Raw genomic sequence first — 27,893 nt, 5'->3', positions numbered from 1 at the left:
TCCTAGCTTTGTAAATAAATATATGGATGACAACCTTAAAAAAAAGCTCATTCTGATTCATCAGAGGCTGCTGCAGCCCCCCGTACTTCCTGCAGGTCCTTTTCCAGATACAGCATAAATTACTGCTAAAGATTTATCATCCTGTCAACAAAATAGACCGGTAGTTTATGTGAAATGTTTGATAGTATGGGTATGCTACAGTATTGGTGTGAGATAGTTGCATATTTAATCTGAGCCTATACCAAGCCAGGGTATAGAAACCCAATAATATATTGATAAACTAAATATGAAACAACAATTAGTCTTCTGCATGCCATGGCCTAATGCCAATAGTTCCACATTAGATAGCAAATAAGGGCATTATTGTCACCATAAAAAGTGAATGGAAGGTGTTTTTCAGACAGAGTTCTAATGCTCCTTCACGCAGTTTTATGACAAGGTCTGGTTTTTATAACAGGAAACTTGAGCTTGTATGGCGTGGGCAGACTTTCAGAAATGGCGCAGGCAGAAATTGTGTGAAATTTATGCAAGGTTTATAAATGAGGCCCCAGAAAATACATGTATGAATTTTGCAACACCACTTTTGAACCAGTGGTGCCACCTCTAAACAAAACAATTGCATATACCCACACTGAAAACGCCACCATTAAATCAATTAGAAAGGGGTGTGAGTGTAGCGCCCCACGGTCGACGACTGCTGTGTTATTCCCTCTTGACAAAACGTAATTAAAAACTATTCATAAAAGTACAGTACCTGTCCAACTCGAAGAAAGAGATTCTCTTGCAAACAACTTAGTGTGACATAACGTTCAGTTGTTCGGCAATTGTCCAGCAGAATTTCAGAGAAATTGTAGGCTCACAGGCTGACCATACCGCTCGTGAGTGTTGCAAAATAAATTTAGAAATCTGTTATTCAATTATTGCGCCAACGAGCGCCTGCGTTGAAAAAAAAAGCCTTGAACATTTATGGCAATTTAGCTAGTTAGCTTGCACTTGCTAACTAATTTGTCCTATTTAGCTAGCTTGCTGTTGCTAGCTAATTTGTCCTGGGATATAAACATCGAGTTGTTTTTTTACCTGAAATGCACAAGGTCCTTTATCCGCCAATTAATCCATAGATAAAACGGTCAACCGAATCGTTTCGAGTCATCTCTCTTCTTTCCAGGCTTTTTCTTCTCTTGACTATATTGCAATTGGCAACTTTCATAAATTAGGTACATTACCACCACTGAGCTTGTTCGTCTTTCAGTCACCCACGTGGGTATAACCAATGAGGAGATGGCACGTGGGTACCTGCTTCTGTAAACCAATGAGGAGCTGGGAGAGGCAGGACTTGCAGCGCAATCTGCATCAGAAATAGAACTGATTTCTATTTTAGCCCTTGGCAACGCAGACGCTCGTTGGCGCAATAATTGAATAACAGATTTCTAAATGTATTTTGCAACGCTCGCACAGCGAATGGTGTAGTCAGCCTTTTAACCCTTAAGGCACACCTGTTAATTTAAATGCATGAAGCTGGTTGAGAGAATTCCAAGTGTGCAAAGCTGTCATAAATGCAAAGGGTGGCTATTTGAATCTCAAATATAAAATATATTTTGATTTGTATAACACATTACATTGTAATGTTTTTAAAATTGTATTGCTGCCTTAATTTTGCCAGACCCGATAAGCAGTAGATAAATCAATTTACAAAAGGTCAAAGATTCCATTTGACAATCTGAAAATATAGTTTTACATTCATGAACCAACAATCTATGTAAGCAAGGCTGAGAACTATAATATGGGAACAATGAAACAACAAAGTATTGAGGGTTACTATATACTGTAATAAATGTATAGAAAATCTTCGAATGGCAATGACATTTACTTAGTTTTACATTTTCACATCAATATGCCATCCAATGAATTGAATATTTCCAAATAGTTTCTCAACAAGGACCATGAATTTCATTATATATTATGTTTGATACACTTGCAAAAATGTACACCCAATATATATGAAGTAAACCTGTAGCACATTTTCTGACATTGGGGATGCCCATATACTGTTTTATGTTTTATATACACATTCAGAAAGACACGTCTGGCACATTTCTGAGGACCAACAACTCCAGCCACAGCATTAGTGCACATCATCCTACGAAATCAACAATGTGTCAACGGTCATTTAAAAAAAAAGAGAATGCCCGAGTTACGTATAGTTTGGTCCCCTGACCAAAAAAAACCTACAACATTTACCTAGAAAAAAAAAACAGTAGGTGGATTGAAAATATAGTAAGTGAGAGAGAGAGAACTCTCCTCTAGTAAAAGGATCTGCTCATAAAATATTACATTCCAAGGTTTACTGGTGAAAGCCAGATAAAGGACACTGATATATTTGTGGGACTTTTGCAATATTCAGTGTGCTGATGAGACTTCTGTTATGATTGTGCTCCTAATATTTTATACATCGATAAAAAAAAACATGTTTGCTTGTTGAACTCATAGCGATTTGCTAAATATTATGTGTTTTTTAATTAGCATGATTGTGGAGTGTTCAATCCTCTTGAATAACAAGAGATGTGCTTTTGGTTGGACAACACAGTCAATTTTGACATCCATAAGACACATGCAACACAAACAATTCACCATGATCACAATAAGGGCGTTGAAAAGTAAAAAAAGAGTTAAATGCTCAAACTGAACAAAAGTTTGCCAAGACAATCCATCCACCTGACAGGTGTGGCATATCAAGAAGCTGATTAAACAGCATGGTCATTACACAGGTGCACCTTGTGCTGGGGACAATAAAAGGGCAATCTAAAATGTGCTGTTTTGTCACACAACGCCACAGATGTCTCAAGTTGAGGGAGTGTGCAATTGGCAGGCTGACTGCAGGAATGTCCATAGCTGTAGCCAGATACATTAAATTCTCTACCATAAGCCTCCTCCAATGTCGTTTTAGAGAATTTGGCAGTACATCCAACCGACCTCACAACCACTTGTAACCATGCCAGCCCAGGACCTGCACATCTGGCTTCTTTACCTGCAAGATCAAAGAATTTCTACACAAACTGTCAGAAACCTTTTTGGGGAAACTCATCTGCCTGCTCGTCGTCCACACCAGGGTCTTGACCTGATTGCAGTTCGACTTTGTAACTGACTTCAGTGGGCAAATGCTCACCTTCGATGGCCACTGGCATGCTGGAGAAGTGTACTCTTCCTGGATGAATCCCGGTTTCAACTGTACCGGGCAGATGGCAGACAGCATGCATGGCTTCGTGTGGGTGAACGGTTTGCTGATGTCAACGTTGTGAACAGAGTGCCCCATGGTGGCGGTGGGGTTATGGTATAGGCAGGCATAAGCTATGGACAACGAACACAATTGCATTTTAGATACCGTGACGAGATCCTGAGGCCCATTGTCGTGCCATTTATCCTCCTCCATCACCTCATGTTTCAGCATGATAATGCACGGCCACATGTCACAAGGATCTATACACAATTCCTGGAAGTTGAAAATATCCCAGTTCCATGGCCTGCATACTCAGACATGTCACCTCAATGAGCATGTTTGGGATGCTCTGGATTGGCGTGTACAGCGGTTTGTTTCCGCCAATATCTAGTAACTTCGCACCGCCATTGAAGAGGAGTGGGACATTCCACAGGCCACAATCAACAGCGTGAAGGAGATGTGTCACAATGCAAATGGTGGTCACACCAGATACGGACAGCTTTTCTGATCCACTACTTTTAAAAAAAGGTATCTGTGACCAGTCTGTATTCTCGGTCATGTGAAATCCAAAGATTAGGGCCTAATGAATTCATTTCAATTGACTGATTTCCTGATATGAACTGTAACTCAGTAACATCATTGAAATCATTACATGTTGCTTTTATATTTTTGTTCAGTGTTATTTTTTAAACTTTAATTACGTTATCCACAACTAACAATATTAATAAACCCATTTTAAATGACTTATGGTTGCAGTTACCCATATGATATTAATGTACAAAATAACAGATACAGGAGGGACTTTATCTATTTCCTGTTTCAACAATATCTCTGGAAGTTCAGATGGGCTCAATGAAAAATAGCATCATTAAATAGAATGGTCTGGTTCTATATAGGTCTTTGTGCAATACATGGAGATGATATATACAGTATCAAAATGCCATTGCTTATTATGTTGACCATGACATTTTCCATCCTAAAAGCAAACCTACAGTAGAATACAACAGTCTAGTTTTAGAGCTCAATTATCAATGTAAGTGTGGGTGAATCAAATGCAGAGAAAACAGATCGTGGACAGTTTTTCTATTTATGACAAACTGCTCAACCTATAGCAATGACAACTTTTCCCACAATGGCCAACAAGACAGACCAACAGATCAACATTGAGAAAGGTTGTTCAAGTGTGTGGAATTGTATGGGAAATTCCTACAGAGTCATGTTAAATAATGTAAAGTAAAGCTAGTGTATATGATTCAAGTCTAAGGTTCTCATACAGTTGCGATACGTACAGTAATTTAGCCAAATGTTTTGACAGGACAAAAAGGGGTAGGAGCATCTAATGTGCTCATGTTGTCCTTTGAATCAGACACCGCTAACGTTGCGATACGTACAGTTTTTGTCCACGGGACCTTGGTGCGGCCACACAATTTCAGGATGACAGAGCTGCAAAGCATGTTGGGAGGTGGCATGGTCCTGTTTGGTGGGTCGTCACTAGTTAACACAGCCACAAAGTCATAATTATTTTTTTATTTATCCGTTATTTTACCAGTTAAGTTGACTGAGAACACGTTCTCATTTGCAGCAACGACCTGGGGAATAGTTGCAGGGGAGAGGAGGGGGATAAATGAGCCAATTGTAAACTGGGATTATTAGGTGACCGTGATGGTTTGAGGGCCAGATTGGGAATTTAGCCAGGACACCGGGGTTAACACCCCTACTCTTACAATAAGTGCCATGGGCTCTTTATTGACCTCAGAGAGTCAGGACACCCGTTTAACGTCCCATCCTAAAGACGGCACCCAACACAGGGCAGTGTCCCCAATCACTGCCCTGGGGCATTGGGATATTTTTTAGACCAGAGGAAAGAGTGCCTCCTACTGGCCCTCCAACACCACTTCCAGCAGCATCTGATCTCCCATCCAGGGACTGACCAGGACCAACCCTGCTTAGCTTCAGAAGCAAGCCAGCAGTGGTATGCTGCTGGCATATGGCTAAACGCTGCCTATTTCTATGATTTCACGTTTATTTTCAACCTAACCCTAATAACCTTAAATTAACGCCAAAATGCACATTTTTGTAGCTAATTTTGCCTTGGTAGCTCTGGAACCTTACTTTGTGGCTGTGTTAGTGGAAACCTGGTTGGGGTGGGGTGCGATGAGGGTTGGGTATGGGAGGGGATTTTGGTAGTAGTTGGGTTGGGGGTTGGTTGGTTGACATTGAAGGGGGTTGGATGGGGAGGCTCTATCTACTGTTTCGCTATGTCTCCTTTCTTCAGGATGATCTGCCGTTGCCATGGCGCCAACTTGCTCTCGTTGTAACCCATGGTCCGTAGTCGCTCCTGCTCTTTCTTCTCCCCGCTCTCCTTTGCCTTGTTTGCAAGCTCCTCTTCTTTTCTGAGTGCACCAATAAGAGGGAAGGTGAATACAAGGTGTCAGTGTGATTCAATGTGTGACTGTTTCAGTTTGTATTAAGAAACAATTGCCTGATTCTGGGCCAACCCGAACTCTACTGTGGTGTCTCTGATATGTTATTTTTACATGGTAACTATGGTGCATGCGTTACCAGTATAGCTCGCTCGGTTTGGCCCTGTTGAGTAAATTAAAAAGGTCACTATTACCCTGGGCACCAGTCTGTTTAGCTCACCTCTCCTTGTCTGTCATGACACGGAGTACAATGAGTGGAATGTAAGCACAAAACAGATTCTGGATTTTAGGCTAGGTCACCACAGTCAAATGTAAATGTTTGAGATGGGCTTAAATTAGATGGGAGTTTAAACTTTTGGGACAATTCTATTGGTTCCACTGTACCGGGCAAACCAAAGCTCAAGTATTTGACCCTGGTCTGGTAACAATGAATACTTTTGGTACCTCCTATAACTGGTTACCACCTGGTAAACATACATTACGGTGTCATTTCTAAATACATACCAGGTAAAGAGACTTCTGCCTTATGGAGGATTTAACTCACTTTTAAACGTGTTGTATTACAATGAGCAGGATCAATGAGTTCGTTACCTAACGCTGATTGCTGATTGTTAATGACCGAGTCCTATTGTATCAAAAAGGCAGCAACATTTGAGGGCTGATACGTCAATATAATGCCATGCTTGCCTCTAGTTTATCAATTTTATGTGATGTCTTACGAATATTTATTATATGAGAGTTTGACTGCTTCATTATAACTCTGCAGGGGGATGTATGAAATGATGGGTGTTATTCTAATATTACTGACCAGTAGTTGGAAACCTTGATCTTTTCAGTCCATGTGAAACCAAAAATCTGCATGCTATATGGCATCACTACAGACCAGGATTCCCATGCAACCTTTTTATGTGAGTAAAGTACGTGTCGGATAAAGAATGTCACAACAGGGATAATGGAAAACAGCAAATTTTTTGGTAAACTTTCCAAATGTTGACAAAGCAAAACACGCTAGACAATGTGGGATCTTTTTGTCTAGGTAAAATGTATTATGAGAGAAATGGTGGTGTAAATGCGCAAATATTGATATAATAACCATCATATCGAAGTAAACATGGAGTCACGCAATGATATGTTGTGTGGACCTCCCACTACGACTCGGGAAAGCATGCTGTTTATTGGGCTACGGATTCAATCATTTGTATTTTATTATTGAACTCCGTAGAGTTCCGAAACAGGATTGTGTCGAGTCACAGATCTGTGGAAGGGTACGAAAACATTTTTGTAGCATTGAAGGTCCCCAAGAACACAGTGGCCTCCATCATTCTTAAATGGAAGAAGTTTGGAACCACCAAGACTCTTCCTAGAGTTGGCCGCTCGGCCAAACTGAGCAATAGGGGGAGAAGGGACTTGGTTAGGGAGGTGACCAAGAACCTGATGGTCACTCTGACAGAGCTCCAGAGTTATTCTGTGGAGATGAGAGAACCTTCCAGAAGCACAACCATCTCTGCAGCAATCCACCAAATCCGGCCTTTATAGTAGAGTGAACAGATGGAAGCCTTGAACCCAATCTAACATCTCTGGAGAGATCTGAAAATAGCTGTGCAGTGACACTCCCCATCCAACCTGACGGAGCTTGAGAGGATCTGCAGAGAAGAATGAGAGAAACTCCCCAAATACAGGTGTGCCAAGCTTGTAGCGTCACACCCAAGAAGATTCGAGGCTGTAATCGCTGCCAAACGTGCTTCAACAAAGTACTGAGTAAAGGGTCTGAATAATTATTTAAATGTGATATTTCAGTAAAAATTATTCTGAAATTTTTTAAAATGTCTGTCATTATGTGGTATTGTGCAGAGATTGATGAGAGAATCAAACAATTGAATCAATTTTAGATTAAGGCTGTAATGTAAAAAAAAAAAGTCAAGGGGTCTGAATACTCATTCCAGGGATGTTATTTTTACTATTTTTTTACATTGTAGAATAACAGTGAAGATGTCAAAATTATGAAATAACACATGGAATCATGTAGTAACCCAAAAAGTGTTTAACAAATCAAAATATTTATGAAAGCTTGGCACACTCTTGGCATTCTCTCAACCAGCTTCAGCTAGAATGCTTTTCCAACAGTCTTAAAGGAGTTCCCACATATGCTGAGCACTTGTTGGCTGCTTTTCCTTCACTCTGTGGTCCAACTCATCCCAAACCATCTCAATTGGGTTGAGGTTGGGTGATTGTGGAGGCCAGGTCATCTGATGCAGCATTCCATCGCTCTCCTTCTTGATAAAATAGCCCTTACACAGCCTGGAGGTGTGTTGGGTCAGTGTCCTGTTGAAAACAAATGATAGTCCCACTAACCCCAGATGCGATGACGTATCTTTGTAGAATGCTGTGGTAGCCATGCTGGTTAAGTGTAGCTTGATATCGAAATAAATCACTGACAGTGTCACCAGCAAAGCATCCCCACACCAACACACAACCTCCTCCATGCTTCACGGTGGGAATGAGATGTCTGTTACTTGAACTCTGTGACCTTATCCTCTGCAGCAGAGGTAATTCTGGGTCTTCCTTTCCTGTGGCGGTCCTCATGAAAGCCAGGTTCATCATAGTACTTGATGGTTTAAGTGACTGCAATTGAAGAAACTTTCTAAGTTCTTGAAATGTTCCATATTCACTGACCTTCATGTCTTAAAGTAATGATGGACTGTCATTTCTCTTATTTGACCTGTTCTTACCATAATATGGACTTGATATTTTACCAAATAGGGCCACCTTCTGTATGCCCCCCCCCCCCCCCCCCCCCCAACCTTGTCACAACACAACTGATGGGTTCAAACGCATTAAGAAGGAAATTAATTCCACAAATTAACTTAACAAGGCACACCTGTTAATTGAAATGCAGTCCAGGTGACTACCTCATGAAGCTGGTTGAGAGAATGCCAAGAGTGAGCAAAGCTGTTATCAAGGCAAAGGGTGGCTACTTTAAAGAATCTAAAATATATTTAGATTTGTTTCACACTTTTTTTGGTCACTTCATGATTCTATATGTTTCATAGTTTGGATGTAGAAAATAGTAAAAATAAAAACAAACCCTTGAATGAGTGTGTGTCCAAACTTTTGACTCGTGTGTGTGTGTGTGTATATATATACAATACTTATTTTATACTTATTTTCCACCATAATTTGCAAATAAATTCATAAAAAATCCTACAATGTGATTTTCTGGATTTTTTTTCTCATTTTGTCTGTCATAGTTGAAGTGTACCTATGATGAAAATTACAGGCCTCTCTCATCTTTTTAAGTGGGAGAACTTGCACAATTGGTGGCTGACTAAATACTTATTTTCCCCACTGTATATATACAGTGGGGAGAACAAGTACAGTATTTGATACACTGCCGATTTTGCAGTTTTTCCTATTTATTCCCTGCTGCAGTGTGTGCAAACCTGGTCAAGAACTACAGGAAACGTATGATCTCTGTAATTGCAAACAAAGGTTTCTTTACCAAATATTAAGTTATGCTTTTCTGATGTATCAAATACTTAAGTCATGCAATAAAATGCTAATTAATTACTTAAAAATCATACAATGTGATTTTCTGGATTTTTGTTTTAGATTCCGTCTCTCACAGTTGAAGTGTACCTATGATAAAAAATGACAGACCTCTACATGCTTTGTAAGTAGGAAAACCTGCAAAATCGGCAGTGTATCAAATACTTGTTCTCCCCACTGTGTGTGTGTGTATGTGTGTATATATATATATATAATATATATATATACACACACACACAAAAACACAGTCTGGGAAGCACAAATAAAACAAAAGTCACACAGAAAAACAGCTGCATTACTCCACAAAAAAAGCAATACTATAAATTGCCCAAACTGCATCAGAACATCAATTTTGATCCAAAAATACAGTGCACATTCTCTATTTAACACATTGTTATTCGGTACGTTGGAATTTAACTGCCAAAGTAGTTTTTTTCCCACAACACACACAACCTTTTGTAGGTTGTGGGAAAATGCACATGTTGTTTTTGTGTGGATTTTAGAATATTTGCATTTAAAATATGTTGCAAATTGGATGGAAACCAAGTTCATGATAATAGTTTGTGGCATATTATAAATGAACATTTTATAGAATGTTTTCTTACCTTTTTTGCCCCCTGTCCGACCCGGAGAAGTTAGGCACAAAAAGGAATTTAAGGAAATACAGTATTAATACATTAAAAACGTTACTTAACGACTACAGGAAATAATGTGTATAGTGGTTATACAGTAGGTAGCCAGCTATATGCTCTAAATATTTCAGGATCTACATGACTTTTTTTTATCAACCCACCCAACACAACTTGAGGGGGGAAAAGAGAAGATTAAAAAAAAACATTAACCAAGGCAAACAACCAGAGAAATTGACAGAAGGGAGGACAAATCAGAGACCATTGAAGAGATAATGGAGCAACAGTGTAAGCTCCTGATTGGAGTAATGGGATGGGTAGCACCGTCTCTCACTCACTTCTCTTCATCAAGCTTTTTCTTGATGATGTCCCTTCGCCATCCTGGCATGGACGCCAGGCGCGCCACCTCCTCATCCACCTGCAGAGGACCAAACGCACAAGAGCCCGTCACAATGGGGCCCACACTTTAAACACTGTCCCTGCCCAACTCCACTACTACAGTCTTCCCATTAGCCTCCAAGGAACTCAGACCTTTCCCATCCTTTGTTGTTTCTCCAATGATGTAGCTCACAAAGGTGAAGCACCTGATTATGGACCCTTTATAATGCTTACATTGTATGGCTGAACCATACACTGTAAAGAGCTGGCATCAAATACCATTTAAAAAACATTTCAAATACATTATCTGTTGCTTTGTTGAGCTTGCAAGGTATTAAATAGGCATTCCAGCCAAGCTAAAGCAATTTCTAATAAAATTTGAACCCAGGTCTAGACCTTATCAGCTGACTCTGGGCCCAAGAAAGTGAAGGTAACCTGCCTAAATGACTACCACCCTCGGTAGCCATGAAGTGCTTTGAAAGGCTGGTCATGGCTCACATCAACACCAGACCCACTCCAATTTGAATACCACACCAACAGATCCACAGATGATGCAATCGCACTCCACACAGCCCTTTCCTACCTGGACAAAAATAACACCTATGTGAGAATGCTGTTCGTTGACTACAGACACCCAAGTCATAGACTGTTCTCTCGGCTACCGCACGGCAAGCGATACCGGAGAGCCAAGTCTAGGTACAAAAGGCTCCTTAACAGATTCTACCCCCCAAGCCATAAGACTGCTGAACAATTAAACAAATGGCCACCCAGACTATTTACATTGACACCCCCCCCCCCTTTGTTTTTACACTGCTGCTACTTGCTGTTTATGATCTATGCAGTCACTTTACCCCTACTTTCAACTAACCTGAACCCCCTGAATATGGCTTCATTATTGTGTTGCTTTTTATTTTTGACTTCTGTTTATTTTGTAAATCTTTTCTTAACTCCATTTCTTGAACTGCATTGTTAGTTAAGGGCTCGTAAGTAAGCATTACACAGTAAGTTGTAGCATTACACAGTACCTGTTGTATTCGGCGCATGTGACAAATCAAATGAGATTTGGAGAGCCAGTTTTAAGTGACTGAAACCCAGCTCATTGCAGACAGGTTGTGGACAGTGCACACACACTGCCTGAAACCCGTCTCTTTCAGGTCCTAATTAGAGGATGGGAGCCATCTTGGATTTCTCATTTTCACCTGGCTACAGATCCATTATCCCTCGCATCCCTCTTACCCCACAGCGTTTCACTGGCCCTAGCCAAAAGTATCCGTGTAAGCTTAGCTCTCTACACATTGCATTTCTTATGGTTCCCCTGGGAACTCTAGAATGGGAGTAAAAATATGTGATGTAATTTGATAGACATGCAAAGAAAGTGAGACAAAGCCAGTTTAATGCTACCTATACAACAGCACAGCAGCCATTGTAGATTTACATGGTTGCATGCTAATTGCATCATATAAAAGGCCGCAGTCGGAAGGCATCCATTCATACCTGGACGAGTAACAAGAACGGTTGCTGTTTAGGGAATGCATGGAAATTCCTTGAAGTCTTCATGTTGCAAGGCAGTACTCTTGAGCTAATATACTATGAACTGATAGGCAAAGACCAATACTGTGTCTTATTGTATATACACGTGTGAGCTGAACTTGGTAAGAAATTGAAATATGGATTGTTAAATGGTCCTCTGAACATGGTGCCCTTTCTTGACATGATACAATATGGACATTTAGATTAGAGGTGATACAAAAACCAAATTGATAAAATCCACTCAGAGGGAGAATTTCTCATGTCAGCTCTCTTAAGATTCCTTCTCAAAACCCATTGGATGAGAAAGCCAGAGGTCCCACCCCTGTGACCTTCTCCTCCAATGGGTTTGAGAAGGAGGAGATGAGAGAGAGGACGTGAGGAGTATTCAATTAAGATTCTCCTAGAGCCTCAGACCTACTCATTCAATTCATTCAAGGGGCTTTATTGGCATGTCAAATGAACAGTAAATATTACACACAGATCCAAAAGAATAAAGACATTTCAAATGTCATTATGTCTATATACAGTGTTGTAACGTTGTGCAAATAGTTAAAGTAAAAAAGTAAAAATAAGTAAATATGTATTTACAATGGTGTTTGTTCTTCACTGGTTGCCCTTTTCTTGTGGCAACAGGTACCTTGCTCTTGTGATTGCACACTGTGGTATTTCACCCAATAGATATGGGAGTTTATCAAAATTGGATTTGTTTTCAAATTCTTTGTGGATCTGTGTAATCTGAGGGAAATATGTGTTTCTAATATGGTTATACATTTGGCAGGAGGTCAGGAAGTGCAGCTCAGTTTCCGCCTCATTTTGTGGGCAGTGAGCACATAGCTGGTCCGCTCGAGAGCCAGGTCTGCCTACGGCAAACTTTCTGAATAGCAAGGCTGTGCATAGTCAAAGCTTTCTTTAATTTTGGGTCAGTCACAGTGTTTCTGCCAATGTGTATTCTCTGTTAAGGGCCAAATAGCATTTTAGTTTGCTCAGTTTTTTTGTTAATTCTTTCCAGGGGGTCAAGTAATTATATTTTTGTTTTCCCATGATTTGGCGGAGTCTAATCACTACACATAATTTTCCTCCCATTGAATCTCTGGGTTGGTAAAGATAAAGCAGGTGGACTCGATTTAGCTCACCCAGCACACCAGATGTAGCTCACCCAGCACACCAGATGTAGCTCACCCAGCACACCAGATTTAGCTCACCCAGCACACCAGATGTAGCTCACCCAGCACACCAGATGTAGCTCACCCAGCACACCAGATGTAGCTCACCCAGCACACCAGATGTAGCTCACCCAGCACACCAGATGTAGCTCAACCCAGCACATCAGATTTAGCTCACCCAGCACACCAGATTTAGCTCACCCAGCACACCAGGTGGGCGGGATTCCCATATGGAAAAGATAAGAATTCTGTTAAATTATTCTATATGTTCTACCTGGAACTTGTAATTAAGTTTCATAAAATATTATTGTAATATCTGACTTGTATGGGTGGGTAACATTTAGACAGAACAGAAATGTATTGTATAAAAAACATACAAGACATAGAAGGCTTAGCTTACAAGGTCTCATATACATGGGACATACACATTTCAAAGCACTTGCACTGTCTGACATTGACGCACAAAATGTCACCCGTATTGAAAAAAGAAGCAAAGTCCGCCGTGAGGACGAGCAGGAGCTGGAATGCCGAAGGAGGGAGAACAGGGGAGAGGGCAGAGCAGCAGGAGGAGGAAGGGGAAAAGGAGGGAGAACAGGGGAGAGGGCGGAGCAGTAGGAGGAGGAAGGGGAAAAGGAGGGAGAACAGGGGAGAGGGCAGAGCAGCAGGAGGAGGAAGGGGAAAAGGAGGGAGAACAGGGGGAGAGGGCAGAGCAGCAGGAGGAGGAAGGGGAAAAGGAGGGAGAACAGGGGGAGAGGGCAGAGCAGCAGGAGGAGGAAGGGGAAAAGGAGGGAGAACAGGGGAGAGGGCGGAGCAGCAGGAGGAGGAAGGGGAAAAGGAGGGAGAACGGGAGAGAGGGCGGAGCAGCAGGAGGAGGAAGGGGAAAAGGAGGGAGAACAGGAGAGGGCGGAGCAGCAGGAGGAGGAAGGGGAAAAGGAGGGAGAACAGGAGAGGGCGGAGCAGCAGGAGGAGGAAGGGGAAAATGAGGGAGAACAGGGGAGAGGGCGGAGCAGCAGGAGGAGGAAGGGGAAAAGGAGGGAGAACACGGGAGAGGGCGGAGCAGCAGGAGGAGGAAGGGGAAAAGGAGGGAGAACACGGGAGAGGGCGGAGCAGCAGGAGGAGGAAGGGGAAAAGGAGGGAGAGGGAGGAGAAAAGCAGAAGGAGCAAGAGGAAGGGGGAAATCAGGAGGTGAAGAAGAGGGAAAGCAGTCTTGTCCCATCGCTGCAACTCCTGTACGGACTCGGGAGAGGCAAAGGTTGAGAGCCGTGCGGCCCCTGAAACACAACCCAGACAAGCTGCACTGCGTCTTGACACAATGCCCACTTAACCCGGAATCCAGCCGCACCAATGTGTCGGAGGAAACACCGTACACCTGGCGATAGTGTCGGCATGCATTGCGCCCAGGACAAGGATGTCCCTGTCGGCCAAACCCTCCCCTAACCCAGACGACGCTGGGCCAATTGTGTGCCGCCCCATGGGTCTCCTGGTCGCGGCCTGGAACCAGGATCTCTAGCGGCACATCTAGCACTGCCTTAGACCACTGCGCCCTTATATATTGAATGTGAAACTTATAAAGGAAAGCATTTATTTTGTATAGGTTATATTGTCAGAACGTATACCTTTTCTGTAATATTTATAGATGACTCATATTTTGTCTCATATATCATACCATATATATGTAGGAAATTAAATCATGCATGTCATATATGGCAAATAAGTTAACACATATACGCCACTGACACAAGGAAAAACTTGCCAGATACTTAGATTACTTCATCAATTTTTGTACTCATCTTCTGCCATACAAGATTCTTATCAGATTTTCACAATTCTTTACCATACGGGTTGGTACATTAGGACTGATGGAACGGACCCAAAAGTGAAAGACATGGCCAAACGATGCACTGGGTGAGTTAAATTGACAAAATCTAGTCATGCTAGCATTGAAAAGTCGTACTCTACGGATGTCATAGAGCATGAACCTGCAGGAATGAGTCACTGCTTTGATGTTTGCAGAGAACAATAGGGTGTTGTCCAGGGTCACGACAAGGTTCTTTGCACTCTGGGAGGGGACCACTGTGGAGTTGTCAACCGTGATGAAGAGGTCTTGGAGCAGACATGCCTTCCACGGGAGGCAGAGCAGCTGTTTGGTCGAGGTTGCGCAAAAGGTGGTGGGCCGATATCCAAGCCGAGATGTCTGCCAGGCACGCAGAGTTGCATGTTGCCACCTTGTGTGTCAGAAGGGGGGGAAGGAGAAGAATAGTTGAGTGTCATCCAAATAGTAATGATAGGAGAGACCATGTGAGGATATGACAGAGCAGAGTGACTTGGTGTGAAGAGAAAAGGGCCTAGAACCAAGCCCTTAGTGGACACCAGTAGTGAGAGCACATGATGAAGACACAGATCCTCTCCACACCACCTGTTAGGAGCAACCTTCCAGGTAGTGTGCAATCCTGGAGTGTGCAGAGCATGAGAGGGTGGAGAGGAGGATCTAATTGTTCACAGTGTCGAAGGCAGCGGAAAGATGTCGGAGGATGAGAACAGAGGAGAGAGAGTCAGCTTTGCAGAGCATCTGTGACACAGAGGAGAGCGGTCTCAGTTGAGTGAGCCGCCCTGAAGCCTGACTGGTTAGGGTCAAGAAGATCGTTCTTAGAGAGATAATGAGAGAGTTGGTCAGAGACAACACGCTAAAGTGTTTTGGAAACAAAAGAAAGGGACACGGGTCTGTAGTTTAACGTCAGAGCGGTCGAGTGTTAGTTTCTTGACAAGGGGAGCGACTGGCCATCTTGAAGTCAGAGGGGACGCAGCCAGTGGTCAGGGATGAGTTGATGAGGGAAGTGAGGTCTCCAGAGATGGTCTGGAGAAGGGAGGATGGGGTTAAGTTGGCAGGTTGTTGGGCGGCTGAACATCACTAGTCACAGGATGTCGTCTGGAGAGAGAGGGGAGAAAGAGGTCAAGGTGTAGGGTAGTTCTGTTTGAGTTGGATCAGTGGGTTCAGTAGGCAGAGTGAATGAGGTCGTCAACCTTTTTTCCAAAGTGGTTAACAAAGTCGTCAGCAGAGAGGGAGGTGGTGGATGGTTAATGAGGTATGGGAAAGTGGAGAATGGTTTCCCAGGGATGGAGGTTAGAGCAGCAGATACAGATGAAGAGAAGGTGGAGAGGGAGTGGAAGGATAATAGGCCCTCCAGAAGTTAAGTTTCAGCTCAGCTGCCCGCAGCCCTACTGTTAGCACGCAGTCGATCAGCCACGGAGTGGGAGGGGAAGGTCGCGGACGAAAGTGGACCGTGAGAAACAAAGGATGTGGAAAGTGAAGAGAGTACGGTTGAAGAGCCGGAGTCAGGAGACAGAAGGATTTAGCAGACGGGAGAGAGGATAGGATAGGAGAGGAGAGAGAACTGGATGAGAGAGAGCAAAGATTACGGTGGCACATGACCATCTGGGTAGGGGCTGAGTGGGTAGGGTTGGGGGAGAGAAAAGGAAACAAAGTAGTGATCAGAGACCTGGAGGGGGGTTGCAGTGAAAATAGTAGGTGAACAGCCTGTAGTGAAGATTAGGTCAAGCGTACTGCCTGCCTTGTGAGTGGGAGGTAGGGCTGACCACAATTAGTCGACTGGTTGATTGTTAGGCTGTTGGTCAACCGAGATTGTTTTAGTCGAGCAGTAACAAAAATATATACAGTACCAATCAAAAGTTTGGACACACCTACCCATTCCAGGGTTTTACTTTATTTTTTACTATTTTCTACATTGTATAATAATAGTGAAGACATCAAAACTATGAAATAACATATATGGAATCATGTAGTAACCAAAAAAGTGTTAAACAAACCAAAATAAATTTTATATTTGAGCAATCCTTTGTCTTGATGACAGCTTTGCACACATTTGGCATTCTCTCAACCAGCTTCATGAGGAAGTCACCTGGAATGCATTTCAATTAACAGGTGTGCTTCAGGAAACTAGGCGTATGTCGCAAGTCACGACTTCACAGGAGAGCCATTTTAACGTAACCATTTTTTAAATTTTATCAAAATGCATTTTTTTGGCAGAAATTCCTTGTGGAACATGTGAACTTTCATAATAACTTTCATAATAACAAACATGTATACCATCTGTAAATACAAATAAAATGGTTAAATTACAAGCCTAGTTGGTTTAGCCACAGAGAAAGAAGCAACCTTTCCACTAGCCATGATTGGCTGAGATAATTAGTTTATTTTTTATTTTACCTTTATTTAACTAGTCAAGTCAGTTAAGAACAAATTCTTATTTTCAATGACGGCTTAGGAACAGTTGGCTGCACATGCCGAGAGAGGAGTTCAGATTGGTCTGCCATATAGAGAACTTCTGTCTATTTGAGCTGGTCACTCTGTTGGTAATCCTGTCAAACGCAGCTTTAAAAATGTGTTGTGTAGTGGAGCTGCATAAGTGTTGCTCTCCACTTTCTGGAGGATCGAGTATTTTGAAATCAGTGGAATTGGAGTATGATAGCTAAAGAGATGGAAAAAACACCTGTCTCCGGATTACATCTTCAAACAAAGGGCAACCGTGGCATGGCATTCCTGACAGGGTGAGGCGTCCATCATGCATGATGTATATGGGTAAGATAGATATTACACACTTCTAATTTTGACAAAGTGGTTTCATTTCAAGCTGAAGTGTATGGTTCGCTAGCTAGCTATGTTACTGGCTGGCTCCCTAGCCAACGTTACGTGTATTATTTGTATCCCAGAACCGCTTGCTTTGCTAGTTAGAGCTTAATTGTTAGCCAGTTAACGTTGAACCTGGTTGGTTAGCTCCCAGCAGATTCACGCAGGGTAGTAAGAACATGATTTGGCATTTTGTTCATTGTTGTTTAACTAGCTAACGTTAGCTGGCTGGCTCGTTAGCTAACGTTACGTGTATGACGTTATTATTCGTATCCTAGAGCTGTTTGCTTTGCTAGTTAGAGGCTAATGTTAGCTAGCTTACATTGAACCTGGTTGGTTAACTCCCAGTAGATTCGGGGCAGTGTTGCAATCTACTGCAAGTATAGCCTGCAGAGTTCTGTATTACTATCCAAGTCTGTAACCAAATAATTCAAGCTTCTACTAAAAATTCACCTTTCCAGAAACAAGTCTCTCACTGTTGCTGCTTGCTACAGACCTCCCTCTACCCCCAGCTGTGCCCTCGATACCATATGTGAATTGATTGCCCCCCATCTATCTTCTGAGCTCGTGCTACTAGGTGACCTAAACTAGGACATGCTTAACACCCCGGCCATCCTACAATCAAAGCTTGATGCCCTCAATCTCAAAGAAATTATCAATGAACCTACCAGGTACAACTCCAAATCCGTAAACACGGGCACCCTCACAGATGTCATCCTAACTAACTCACCCTCCAAATACACCTCTGCTGTTTTCAATCAAGATCTCAGCGATTACTGCCTCATTGCCTGCATCCGTAATGGGTCTGCGACCAAACGAGCACCCCTCATCACTGTCAAACGCTCCCTAAAACACTTCTGCGAGCAGGCCTTTCTAATTGACCTGGCCGGGGTATCCTGGATTGACATTGACCTCATCCCGTCAGTAGATGATGCCTAGCTATTCTTTAAAAGTGCCTTCCTCACCATCTTAAATAAGCATGCCTCATTCAAAAAATGTAGAACTAGGAATATATATGGTCCTTGGTTCACTCCAGACCTGTCTGCCCTTGACCAGCACAAAAACATCCTGTGCCATTCTGCATTAGCATCGAATAGCCCCCGTAATATGCAACTTTTCAGGGAAGTTAGGAACAAATACACACAGGCAGTTAGGAAAACTAAGGCTAGATTTTTCAAACAGAAATTTGTATCCTTTAGTACTAACTCAAAAAGGTTCTGGGACACTGTAAAGTCCATGGAGAATAAGAGCACCTCCTCCCAGCTGCCCACTGCTCTGAGGCTAGGAAACACTGTCACCACCGATAAATCCACTATAATTGAGAAATTCAATAAGCATTTCTCTACGGCTGGCCATGCTTTCCACCTGGCTACCCCTACCCCGGGCAACTGCCCGGCACCCTCCACAGCAACCCGCCAAAGCCCCCACCATTTCTCCTTAACCAAATCCAGATAGCTGATATTCTGAAAGAGCTGCAAAGTCTGGACCCCTACAAATCAGCCGGGCTAGACAATCTGGATCCTTTCTTTCTAAAAATGACCTGCCGAAATTGTTGCAACCCCTATTACTAGCCTGTTCAACCTCTTTCGTATCGTTTGAGATTTCCCAAAGATTGGAAAGCTGCCGCGGTCATCCCCCTCTTTAAAGGGGGTGACACTCTAGACCCAAACTGCTACCGACTTATGTCTATCCTACCCTGTCTTTCCAAGGTCTTCGAAAGCCAAGTTAACAAACATATTACAGACCATTTCGAATCCCACCGTACCTTCTCCACTATGCAATCTGGTTTCAAAGCTGGTCATGGGTGCACCTCAGCCACGCTCAAGATCCTAAACGACATCATAACCACCATAAGAGACATTATTGTGCAGCCATATTCATCGACCTGGCCAAGGCTTTCGACTCTGTCAATCACCACATTCTTATTGGCAGACTCAAAAGCCTTGGTTTCTCAAATGATTCCCTCGCCTGGTTTACCAAGTACTTCTCTGATAGAGTTCAGTGTGTCAAATCGGAGGGCCTGTTGTCCGGACCTCTGTCAGTCTATGGGGGTACCACAGGGTTCAATCCTATGGCCGACACTCTTCTCTGTATACATCAATGTTGTTGCGCTTGCTGCTGGTGATTCTCTGGTACACCTCTACGCAGACGACACCATTCTGTATACCTCTGGCCCCTCTTTGGACACTGTGTTAACTAACCTCCAGACGAGCTTCAATGCCATACAACTCTCCTTCCGTGGCCTCCAACCACTCTTAAACGCAGGGAAAACAAAATGCATGCTATTCAACCGATCCCTGCCCGCACCTGCTAACCCGTCCAGCATCACTACTCTGGATGCGTGGACAACTACAAATACCTAGGTGTTTGGTTAGACTGTAAACTCTCCTTCCAAACTCACATCTCCAGTCCAAAATTAAATCTAGAATCGGCTTCCTTCACTCAAAGCATCCTTCACTCAAGTTGCCAAACATACCCTCGTAAAACTGACCATCCTTACAATCCTCGACTTCAGTGATGTCATCTATAAAATAGCCTCCAACACTCTACTCAACAAACTGGATGCAGTCTATCACAGTGCATTCCGTTTTGTCACCAAAGCCCCATACACTACCCACCATTGCGACCTGTACGCTCTCGTTGGTTGGCCCTCGCTTCATACTCGCCGCCAAACCCACTGGTTACAGGTTATCTACAAGTCTCTGCTAGGTAAAGCCCCGCCTTATCTCAGCTCACTGGTCACCATAGCAGCACCCATTCGTAGCACGCGCTCCAGCAGGTATATCTCACTGGTCACCCCCAAAGCCAATTCCTCCTTTGGTCGTCTTTCCTTCCAGTTCTCTGCTGCCAATGACTGGAACAAACTGCAAAAATCTCTCAAGCTGGAGACTCATAACTCCCTCACTAGCTTTAAGCACCAGCTGTCAGAGCAGCTCACAGATCACTGCACCTGTACATAGCCCACATGTAAACAGCCCATCTAGCTACCTCATCCCCATAATGTATTTATTTATGTCTTGCTCCTTTGCACCCCAGTATCTCTACTTGCACATTCATCTTCTGCACATCTACCATTCCAGTGTTTAATTGCTATATTGTAATTACTTCGCCACCATGGCCTATTTATTGCCTTAACGCCCTTATCTTACCTCATTTGCACTAATTGTATATAGACTTTTTGATTTATTTTGTTCTACTGTATTATTGACTATGTTTTGTTTATTCTATGTGTAACACTGTGTTGTTTGTGTCGAATTGCTATGCTTTCTCTTGGCCAGGTCGCAGTTGCAAATGAGAACTTGTTCTCAACTAGCCTACCTGGTTAAATAAAGTTTAATTTTTTTTTTAAGTAAAACATTTATGCAGTGTAGTAATTATTTGGCACTATGTTCATTGTTGTTTAACTAGCTAACATTAGATGGCTGGCTTGCTAGCGAACTTCACATGATAGGTGTACAACACAAACTCTTACATGTTGTTTACTTAGCTAGCTACATGTGTTAAGCTGTGTGTTAAGCTATGGTGTACAACACCTGTTGAATATGGCCGGTGTCAGTAAACGTCGGCCAAAAAGAGTAATGAAATTGTTGCCAGCAGAGCTGGTTAGGATGTTTTCATTTTATCCAGAGAGAAACAAATCGGCTAGAGCGTCAAGCGTGGGACTCTCCCAAGAGCGAAACGAGATGGGTGGGGGTAAAGCTTAAGAGGGTGTGAACAATGCTGAATGGGTGCAGACAAAAAAAAATAGCTCTTCACTAAAGGCCATTTTCTCAAAAGTGAGTTTACATGTTTATCAACTTTCAAAGCAGAATTACTTTCTCGTTGTTCCTCAAAAATGCAGTGCATTTCGTAGCTCTGAGTCTCTACTTTTATCTCATGTAAAAAAACACAATTTCAAACGTTGCTACATAAGACCAGATCCAGATGGCAAGAACAGCTCAAATAAGCAGAGAGAAACGACAGTCCATCATTACTTTAAGACATGAAGATCAGTCAATCCTGAACATTTCAAGAACTTTGAAAGCTAATTCAAGTGCAGTCTCAAAAACCATCAAGCACTATAATGAAACTAGCTCAAGAGGACTGCCACAGGAAAGGAAAACCCAGAGTTACCTTTGCTACAGAGGATACGTTTATTAGTTAACTGCACCTCAGATTGCAGCTCAAATAAACGATTCACAGAGTTCAAGTAACAGACACATCTCAACATCTTCTGTTCAGAGGAGACTGTGTCAATCAGGCCTTCATGGTTGAATTCATAAAATAAATCAAAAACACTACTAAAGGACACCAATAAGAAGAAGAGACTTGCTTGGGCCAAGAAACACAAGCAATGGACATTAGACTGGTGGAAATCTGTCCTTTTGTCAGATGAATCCAAATGTGAGATTTTTGGTTCCAACCGCCGTGTCTTTGTGAGACGCAGAGTAGGTGATCGGATAATCTCTGCATATGTGGTTCCCACCGTGAAGCATGGAGGTGGTGGTGTGATGGTGCTTTGCTGGTGACACTGTTAGTGATTTATTTAGAATTCAAGGAACACTTAGCATTCTACAGCGATACACCATCCCATCTGGTTTGCGCTTAGGACTATCATTTGTTTTTCAACAGGACAATGACCCAACACACCTCCAGGCTGTGTAAGAGCTATCTAACCAAGAAGGAGAGTGATGGAGTGCTGCATCAGATGACCTGGCCTCCACAATCACACTGACCTCAACCTGGTTTGGGGTGAGTTGGAACGCAGAGTGAAGGAAAAGCAGACAAGTGTTCAGCATCTGTGGGAACTCCTTCAAGACTGTTGGAAAAGCATTCCTCATGAAGCTAGTTGAGAGAATGCCAAGAGTGTGCAAAGCTGTCATCAAGGCAAAGGGTGGCTACTTTGAAGAATCCTAAATATATTTTGATTTGTTAAACACTTTTAGTTACTATATGATTCCATATGTGTTAATTCATCATCTTCAATATTATTCTACAATGTAGAAATAAAGAAAAACCCTGGAATGAGTAGGTGTGTCCAAACTTTTGATTGGTACTGTATGTGTGTGTGTCCATCTCAGTGAACTAATCCATTCTGGAGGCCTAGACTAAAAGTCAATTTATGCTTGAATCTAAAATGTGGTCGGAGGCTCCATATTGAGGGTATGGACGCAACTGTACCGCATCACCATGCGCCTCCCAAATGTTGTAACAATGCGGAAGGGTGTGTATAGCTTGACATGACTGGTTGGCAGTAGGTGGGGGCGGTACATCCTGTATAAAAACTTCCTGGTCCTGTCCTTCAAGTCCGTGAGTCAACACAGGAAGGAGTAATGGATGGATAGTTATTTTATTTTTAAAGCTGCAATCATGGGACACACAGTATGGATGAATGATTAGTAGTAGACGGGATATAAACAGCACTCCCACAGCAATTGACAAAAGAACATTGTCATCGTATAGTGGATTTAATAATATCTAATCATTCCTAATTTACTATAATAAAAATATATATTGTTTCCATGTAATCCCATTCACAACAGAATAAACTATCATCCATTTTAATATACAAAAGATATCAAATTTAACTGAAAAATGACTCAATGTCACTCTCTTGTGGCGAAGAAATATAATACACATAGAAAGTACCACATTTTCCTAAGCTAACAAAACCAGGCTAATACACTGCTAGCTGGTGCTCATACATTTACACATATACTTTACACATTTGTCAAAATACCTGCAATCATGGCCCACACACAGTATGGATGAGTTGTGAGCCGGGATATAAACAGCACTCCTAAAGATGCATTCTCGAGATAGCTACCAACTTCAGAGGGAACTTTAGCTAGCATAAAACCCACATGGCAAATAACATTTAAAGGATGGCTTATTTGACGCCAAACCAACAACATTAGTTACGAATAACATAAATTGCTAATGTATTATGTAAAATGTGGATTTTATGATGCAATGTCAACTTTATACATTTCTATCCCAGGACCATTCAATTTTCAACTCATCCATAAATCTGCAGTGGATTACCCAGAATTCCATACTTTTATCACTGTGTTAGACATTGTAAACACACTAATACACCAGGAGGTGGCATAACACCCATTTTATGCAGGAATTTAATCACACTGCTACACAGGCACGCATAGAAGTAGGCCTATAGGCTACCTGGACTGTGCGAAAATGTAGGCATAAAAATGTGCCCATTTGGGGCTGATAGTATTTCTGATTGGCTTAACTCATCACCACTAATGACCTGTGGAGCTTCTCAAAGTAATGTTTTCTTCACCTCAAACAGCAAGCAAACAAGGTCTGTTTTTACATCCATTGAGAATGACAATAGTTCCTCAATGTATTTGAAATATCTTTCCAGCTCTCTCACTTTCAATAACCACTCAGCGTGAAAGGGTAAATGAAAGGGGGAAATGTCATGCTCCGATACAGTGGATACATCATAAAATAGGCTTCTTATCAGTGCTTGACTTGGACTGAAATAGGTTCTGGTAATCATTTTGGGTGCTGGTACTGTTTACATTTAGGTGCAGGAGCTCCACAATACTTTTGAGCTAATATTCTATAAGAGGAACGGGGGCTCAAGCAGGAGAAAATTTGAGGTGCAGGTACTCTGCTCCGGTGAGCTCCTGTTCAAGTCAAGCACTGGTTCTTATCCCTTGCGCAAATAGCCTACAGCTGTGTCTGTCACAAGTTCACCGGAGCAGAATATTTTATACAATGTTGCAAGTTTGCTAGCGCAAGCTTCAGGCCGGAGCCAAGTTAATGGTTGATATAATATTTAAAATTCATTGCAGACAGGCCATGTGTAGCCAATATGATTTCTGAGTGTGTGGGTGTCTGTTGCAGTAGAGGAATGTTGGTTGACGAATGTTAATACCCACATCGACTGACTGGCTTTTTGTGGTGTGGTACTTTAGTAGTGCGACAAAGCAAAAAAAAATAAAAGTGTACTATACTATGTCTTACTGCATGGATCAAATTATGCTGTAGCTTGAATTAAAGGACTAATTGAGTATGGGGAGCCTTGCATAACCTTTGACCTTTTACAAAACCGTAGAGCGCCAATCATGAACAGTAGTGATGTGGGAAAAAATGGATAGTTACATATCGGGATAAATATTATTTTGGGCGATATATTGTATCGTTTTAACAATATCACATTATTATTTATGAGGTAGTTGGCTGTATCTCCACCAAAAGTCCAGTATTTTTCCTTCATAGCCTGTTCTCCATCTTCTTTTTAAATAGGGAGCCAATTTGTTTTCAGCACTTAATTCCATGACTGATCTAAACTAGTTCTCATGGCTTTCTCATCCCTCTGCAGACCAACTATCCCTTCAGTTCTGGAAAGAAATAACACCCTTTCGGGTCACGGCATCCCTCTACCTTCTTGGAGATGTCTCATCAGCCGACCTACCTCCCAAACATCATCAGTCCTTTTTAATCGCCTTAGCAATCAGCAAAAAAACAATATTACTCAACTGGAAAAACAGAAACCAATTTTCTGTTTTTCAATGGCCACTTCATAAAGGAATAAATTACAGCATCCACCAAAGACAAGATTAAAATCATTCAACATAAACTGCACCCCAGTACTCAACTCCCGATGAGCTGATCCCCACCTTAGTTTTTCCTCTAACTTGTTAGTACTATTTATTTGCTCATTATTATTATTATTATTATAAAAACAATGGTATCTGTGTCTAATCAGGTTGACATAACCAATTATAACCAATGTCAAATTTGTTATGAAATGTTATCTGCATGTCCGGTCCTGTCTGCCTGTCCCTACCAGTACCTGTTGAATAATTGTCTTGTGTGTCATGTTTGCTTCCTATTGTTGTTTTGGACTCACATCAGGTGAATAGGTAGGTCTGTAGATGTGTTGGCAAGTGGGTGGGTATGTTGGAGGGATGGAGACAGTGCAGAGAACAAACAGAGGGTTGTTGTTTTTGATTGGGGTATTCGGAGCGACTTCACTTTTATAAAAATGTATGCCCAAAACGTCCAATTAGAAAGAAAAATAACCCTTGAACTCATGTCAGGCTCTAAAGAAGATTCTTGAAGAACACGTTTTATGCTACAGGCAGAAAGTTAACACTGTTGATATCTAATGACGAAAGCAATCCAATGTCAAGATTGGCTACATCTGGGGGTAATTCAGGAGGGTGCCCCATGTTTACACATTGTTCAGACAATGCAATCTCCATAGACAAACCTTGTCAGTAGAATGGCCTTACTGAAGAGCTCAGTGACCTTCAACGTGGCACCGTTATAGGATGCCACCTTTCCAACAAGTCAGTTCATCAAATTTCAGCCCTGCTAGAGCTGCCCCAGTCAACTGTAAGTGCTGTTATTGTGAAATGGAAATGTCTAGGGGCAGTTTTTCAGGATACGGGCTAAGCCCCTTTGTTACAGTGAAGGGAAATGTCAACACTACAGCATACAATGACATTCTACACAATTCTGTGCTTCCCAACTTTCTGGCAACAGTTTGGGGAAGGCCCTTTCCTGTTTCAGCATGACAATACCCCGTGCACAAAGCGAGGTCCATACAGAAATGGTTTGTCGAGAACGGTGTGGAAGAACTTGACTGGCCTGCACAGAGCCCTGACCTCAACCCCATTGAACACCTTTGTGATGAATTGGAACGCCGACTGCTAGCCAGGTCTAATTGCCCAACATCAGTGCCTGACCTCACTAATGCTCTTGTGGCTGAATGGAAGCAAGTCCCCACAGCAATGTTCCAACATCTAGTGGAAAGCCTTCCCAGAAGATTGGAGGCTGTTGTAGCAGCAAAGGGGAGGAACAACTCCATTTTAATGTCCATGATTTTGTAATGAGATGTTCGACGAGGTGTCCACATACTTTTGGTTATGTAGTATATTAAAACATTTCAAAAGTGTGATGAGATATATATTGTATATATATATATATATATATAACTGTATGTATTATCAACAATCTAAAGGTTTATTTGATCATGTGAATATATGAACATGTGAAAGTGTAGATGCAAAACAACACAGTAACAAAAACCATGATTCATTTCCACTGAATACAATCCCGCTATCATTATTCAACAAGCTCCTAATCTGTTCTGAAAGGTGTGCATTGTTTACATTCTGATAAGGTCACAGACTGGGTAAAAATGATAGCGTGTAAGCCATTGCATAACCCAGTTGAAACTAACACTGGAGACCTACTTTCCTCATCGTAGAGCTCATGCAACAACCAGCACCATGTGAGGCCGAGGAAAATATGGCTCTGTTCTGGTTAACATTTTGTAGACGGCAAAGTGATCATCGTTCTTGATAATAAAGCCATCTTCATAGTCAAGAATTGTATATGTAAGGAGCAATTGGTTTGATAGTCCATTGTGAGTATCAGGGGAATATTTGTCAAACCTATGTGATGTTACTGTATGCGTATCTGACTAATGACAGCACAGTGCATTTCATGTAGAAGTTGAACTCATACAGAGGTGAAACAACACCCTAAAAATACACTAGTATAAATGTCATTAGAATGTTACTCCAGCATGCCAAGAGTGCAGTGTCTTGGGGGGTCAGGCGTAGGGCCAGGATGATATCAGTATAAATGTCATTAGAATGTTACTCCAGCATGCCAAGGGTGAAGTTTCTTGGGGGGGTCAGGCGTAGGGCCAGGATGATATCAGTATAAATGTAATTAGAATGTTACTCCAGCATTTCAAGGGTGCAGTTTCTTGGGGTTCAGGCTTAGGGCCAGGATGATATCAGTATTGCGATACTCGTTACTATCGTTGCAAGGAAACAAAACACAAAGCAGATTTTAACTTTAGGAAAATCTTTATTATTTATTTTCCAAGCTATACAATATAGAGCAGGTTTTTAACCTGTTGAGTCTCTAGGGGCAGTATTTTCATTTTTGGAAAAAAAACGTTCCCATTTTAAACGGGATATTTTGTCAGGACAAGATGCTAGAATATGCATATAATTGACAGCTTTGGATAGAAAACACTAACGTTTCCAAAACTGTAAAGATATTGTCTGTGAGTATAACAGAACTGATGTTGCAGGCGAAAGCCTGAGAAACATCCAATCCGGAAGTGCCCCAGGTTTTGAATGCGCTGCGTGCCAAAGAGTCCCCATTGAGCTGTGAATGTGCTATGAACCAGCTTATGCTTTCTACGTATTCCCCAAGGTGTCTCAAGCATTGTGACATAGTTTTATGCATTTATGTTGAAGAATACCCGTAGGGGGCTACATTGCGCAAGTGGTCACATGATGCTCCCGGAGAGAAAATCTTGCATAAAGTACAGAGGTAGCCATTATTCCAATCGCTTCTACTGAGAAACCATTGTCCCGGGGGATA

General features: G+C 42.1%; 1 protein-coding gene across 1 annotated transcript in view; it reads right to left on the bottom strand.

The window, feature by feature from the left end:
- Positions 1-1,848: 1,848 nt before the first annotated feature.
- Positions 1,849-27,893, bottom strand: part of LOC110491049 (espin) — a 119,140-nt gene continuing 93,095 nt past the window's right edge. Inside the window, exons 12-15 of the mRNA XM_090201597.1 lie at positions 10,151-10,230; positions 9,982-9,985; positions 9,789-9,880; positions 1,849-5,607 (exon numbers count right to left, since the gene is read on the bottom strand). Coding sequence (XP_090057723.1) covers positions 5,460-5,607; positions 9,789-9,880; positions 9,982-9,985; positions 10,151-10,230 — 324 coding nt within the window. The 3' untranslated portion in view covers positions 1,849-5,459. The remainder of the gene's footprint in view (positions 5,608-9,788; positions 9,881-9,981; positions 9,986-10,150; positions 10,231-27,893) is intronic.

This window comes from Oncorhynchus mykiss, chromosome 16 (genome assembly GCF_057628025.1).
Source record: "Oncorhynchus mykiss isolate SJ-2025 chromosome 16, ASM5762802v1, whole genome shotgun sequence".
NCBI classification, from domain to species: Eukaryota; Metazoa; Chordata; class Actinopteri; order Salmoniformes; family Salmonidae; genus Oncorhynchus; species Oncorhynchus mykiss.
Note: the sequence above shows the minus strand (reverse complement) of the source record. Positions and strands in the feature narration are given on the sequence as shown.